Source organism: Selaginella moellendorffii, unplaced genomic scaffold, assembly GCF_000143415.4.
Source record: "Selaginella moellendorffii unplaced genomic scaffold, v1.0 SELMOscaffold_69, whole genome shotgun sequence".
NCBI classification, from domain to species: Eukaryota; Viridiplantae; Streptophyta; class Lycopodiopsida; order Selaginellales; family Selaginellaceae; genus Selaginella; species Selaginella moellendorffii.
The window spans coordinates 703,089-706,097 of record NW_003314330.1 but is presented as its reverse complement, the minus strand read 5'-3'; the positions used below and the strand labels follow the sequence as shown (position 1 = coordinate 706,097).

The 3,009-nt window shown below is 44.3% G+C and overlaps 1 protein-coding gene across 1 annotated transcript; it reads left to right on the top strand.

Moving 5' to 3' along the window:
• The first annotated feature begins 701 nt into the window (after positions 1–701).
• On the top strand, positions 702–2,240 carry LOC9653595 (subtilisin-like protease SBT4.14). Its single transcript, XM_024659540.1, is given in 3 exon segments — positions 702–1,216; positions 1,302–1,809; positions 1,812–2,240. Coding segments are annotated over 3 exon segments (1,452 nt in total).
• The last annotated feature ends 769 nt before the right edge of the window (positions 2,241–3,009 follow it).

The window sequence follows — 3,009 nt, the reverse complement described above, 5'->3', positions numbered from 1 at the left end:
GATGACAATAAAAGTTGTAATCCCATTTTTATCTCACTTGTATGCAACTCAACTAAGAAGTATCCAATATACTTATAAATGCACTACCAAAAGAGCACCAAACTCCTACCACATTGTCAATAGTTAACATACTTGCCAGAGCTGTTGGAAGGTTTCATCGATTCCTTTTGTGCCTTGGCAAGGCTCACGCTTCCGAGAATTTGTCTTCCATCATTAGGAATGCTCACTCGTCCATCATCTTCAGCTATAAGTATGCCTTCAGTGGATTCTCGGCATACCTGACTGAACAAGAGGCCGAAACAATCTCCAGTCATTGCTTAACAGACCACTGTGTAGGAATGCCTGAGGTCCTCAACATCTATCCCAGCAAAACGCTCCATTCACTGACAACGCACTCGTGGGATTTCCTCGGCCTGGCCATGCCTGCCAAAAGCAGTCACGCTGGATCTCCAAGTACTGACGTGATCGTCGGGCTTCTGGACACAGGTAACTTACAAAACTCGCTCGGAAAAGCTCAATGTGCTTACTTGCACTGTGCGTAAGAATCTGGCCAGAGTCGGAGAGTTTCAAGGACACCGACATGGGACCTGTGCCAGCTCGTTGGAAAGGAACTTGCGTCAATCCACCAGGCACCAAAGCCAATGAGACTGTCAACTGCAACAAGTACGTGTTAGAGTTTGCCACAAGATTAGACTAAAGTGATGATTGAACTCCTTACCAGGAAGCTCGTTGGAGCCAGATACTATAACGGAGCGAAAGTCTCGACGGGTCCATACAAGAACTCGAGAGACTCGGTTGGACATGGAACTCATACGTCGTCGACAGCTGCTGGAAGCCTGGTTCCACACGCGAGTAAGAGAGGACTCGCTCCTGGCACGGCCCGAGGAGGAGCTCCAAATGCTCGGATCGCCATGTACAAAGTCTGCTGGACGGATAGCTGCGAGGAGGTTGACATCGCTGCGGGTTTCGACGATGCCATCAACGACGGCGTGGATGTCCTGTCCATCTCACTCGGAGGCTATCCCGCAGTTTACAGCGTAGACGTCATTGCGATTGGTGCCTATCACGCCGTCGAAAGAGGGATCATGGTCTCTTGCGCTGGTGGAAACTCTGGACCATTTACTGGATCGGTGTCCAACGGTGCTCCCTGGATCTTCACAGTCGGTGCCAGTACAATCGACAGGGAGATCAACGAGGATGCTAAAATAGCAGCCAAGTAAGTATAACAGATGATCAAAAGGTGATGGAAACTTACTCTCGGCCTCGTGGTTTCTGTGCAGTCGTAAATCACGAATTCTCAGAGGAACAACGATTCCTTACAAGCCAGCACCTGTCGTAGCGGAGTTTTCGTCAAGAGGTCCACACACAATCAGTCCGGATATCATCAAGGTACTCAAAAGACATACCATGAAGCTTGTGACTTATCTCGCGTTGCAGCCGGACGTTACCGCTCCAGGAGTCGAGATCTTAGCAGCTTGGCCAAGCAATATCCCCGACACTGACAATGGAAAGGAAGTGTTCGTGGAGTACACTTTTCTCTCTGGAACTTCCATGGCGTGCCCTCACGTCAGTGGCACCATCGCTTACTTGAAATCCATTCACCCAACATGGAGTCCTGCGGCGATCAAATCAGCAGTCATGACCACAGGTAAGTCGAGAGAAAACAAAATAAAACTGGAGACTCAAGAGTGTTCTTGGCAGCTATCACCAAAGACAACACCAACAAAACAATCATCGATCCAAGCACTAACAAGGCAGCGACTGTTTTCGACGTTGGAAACGGTGAGATCCAACCAGCAAAAGCAGTCGATCCAGGACTAGTCTACGACACTGATCCTCTCGACTATATCACCTATCTCTGTAACTCGGGCTATACCTCCAAGCAAATCCAAAACATCACAGGCGACAGTAGCAGCAAATGCCCCAAGAACGACACCTCTTTCAGCCTCAACTATCCCTCCATCGCAGTCCTCTTGGATGGATCCAGCAAGACGGTGGAGAGGACAGTGACCAATGTGGGAAATCCCAGCGCGACCTACACCGCTTCCGTTGGAAGCGCCAAAGGAATCTCGATCTCCCAGCAAGCTGAGCTTCACAAGCGCCGGACAGAAGCTGACCTACAGCGTCATCGTCTCCGCCAAGGGATCCATAACGGCGGATCCCCAAGCGCCGAAATGGAAGCTTCTCGGATCTCACCTGGGAAGATGGAGTGCACGTTGTGCGCAGCCCGATCGCCGTGAGAATGTAGCGTTAGAATCGAAAGAGAAATATTTCTAGGGTTCTTCACTTTTAACTTCAAAATTACCCTTAAACTGCAAATCTATACAGAACCTGAAAATACTTTCTAGGGAAAATAGAGCTCAACTACATCTCAAAAAATTTAGAAACCGATTATTAAGGAGTTTCTCTAAGGGAGAAATTGAAGTAGGTAGAGTTTTTATTTCTTTTGAGAATTGTTGACACAAATTATCACAGTTTTCTCTCAATTTGCAAAGGGCATAGCAAATAAATTACAATTAATTGCATGGGTTTGTATTTGAAGCCCACAATACCTTCAATTTAGGATGTTTTAAAAATGTTTTTTGATGGGATTCATATAATACCAAATTACAGTCACTTTGAAGAGAAAGAAATGTTTTTACTATATCACAATTTCTCTTCTTATTACAATATATATTAGGAGACCAAACCATAATTGAATTATCAGAATACAGTACAATATTCCCATCCATTTCTATCTTAAATTCACAGTTTTTAAAATTTGAAGATCCTTTATACCATTTTATAACATTTCTTACATATAAAGCAAGAATGCAATTTAAATGTAAATATAAATAAGCTTTCTTATTTGGTGATAATAAAAATTCAGTAGCTTTTAAGGAATTGTAAGGCATATTACTAATTAAAGTAGTGAGATCAATTCTACAATCATGTAAATTATTGAATATAGTATTTTGAATTTGTGGTAATCTATGTGCAGAATTCTTTTCCATAAACTCAATAGCATAA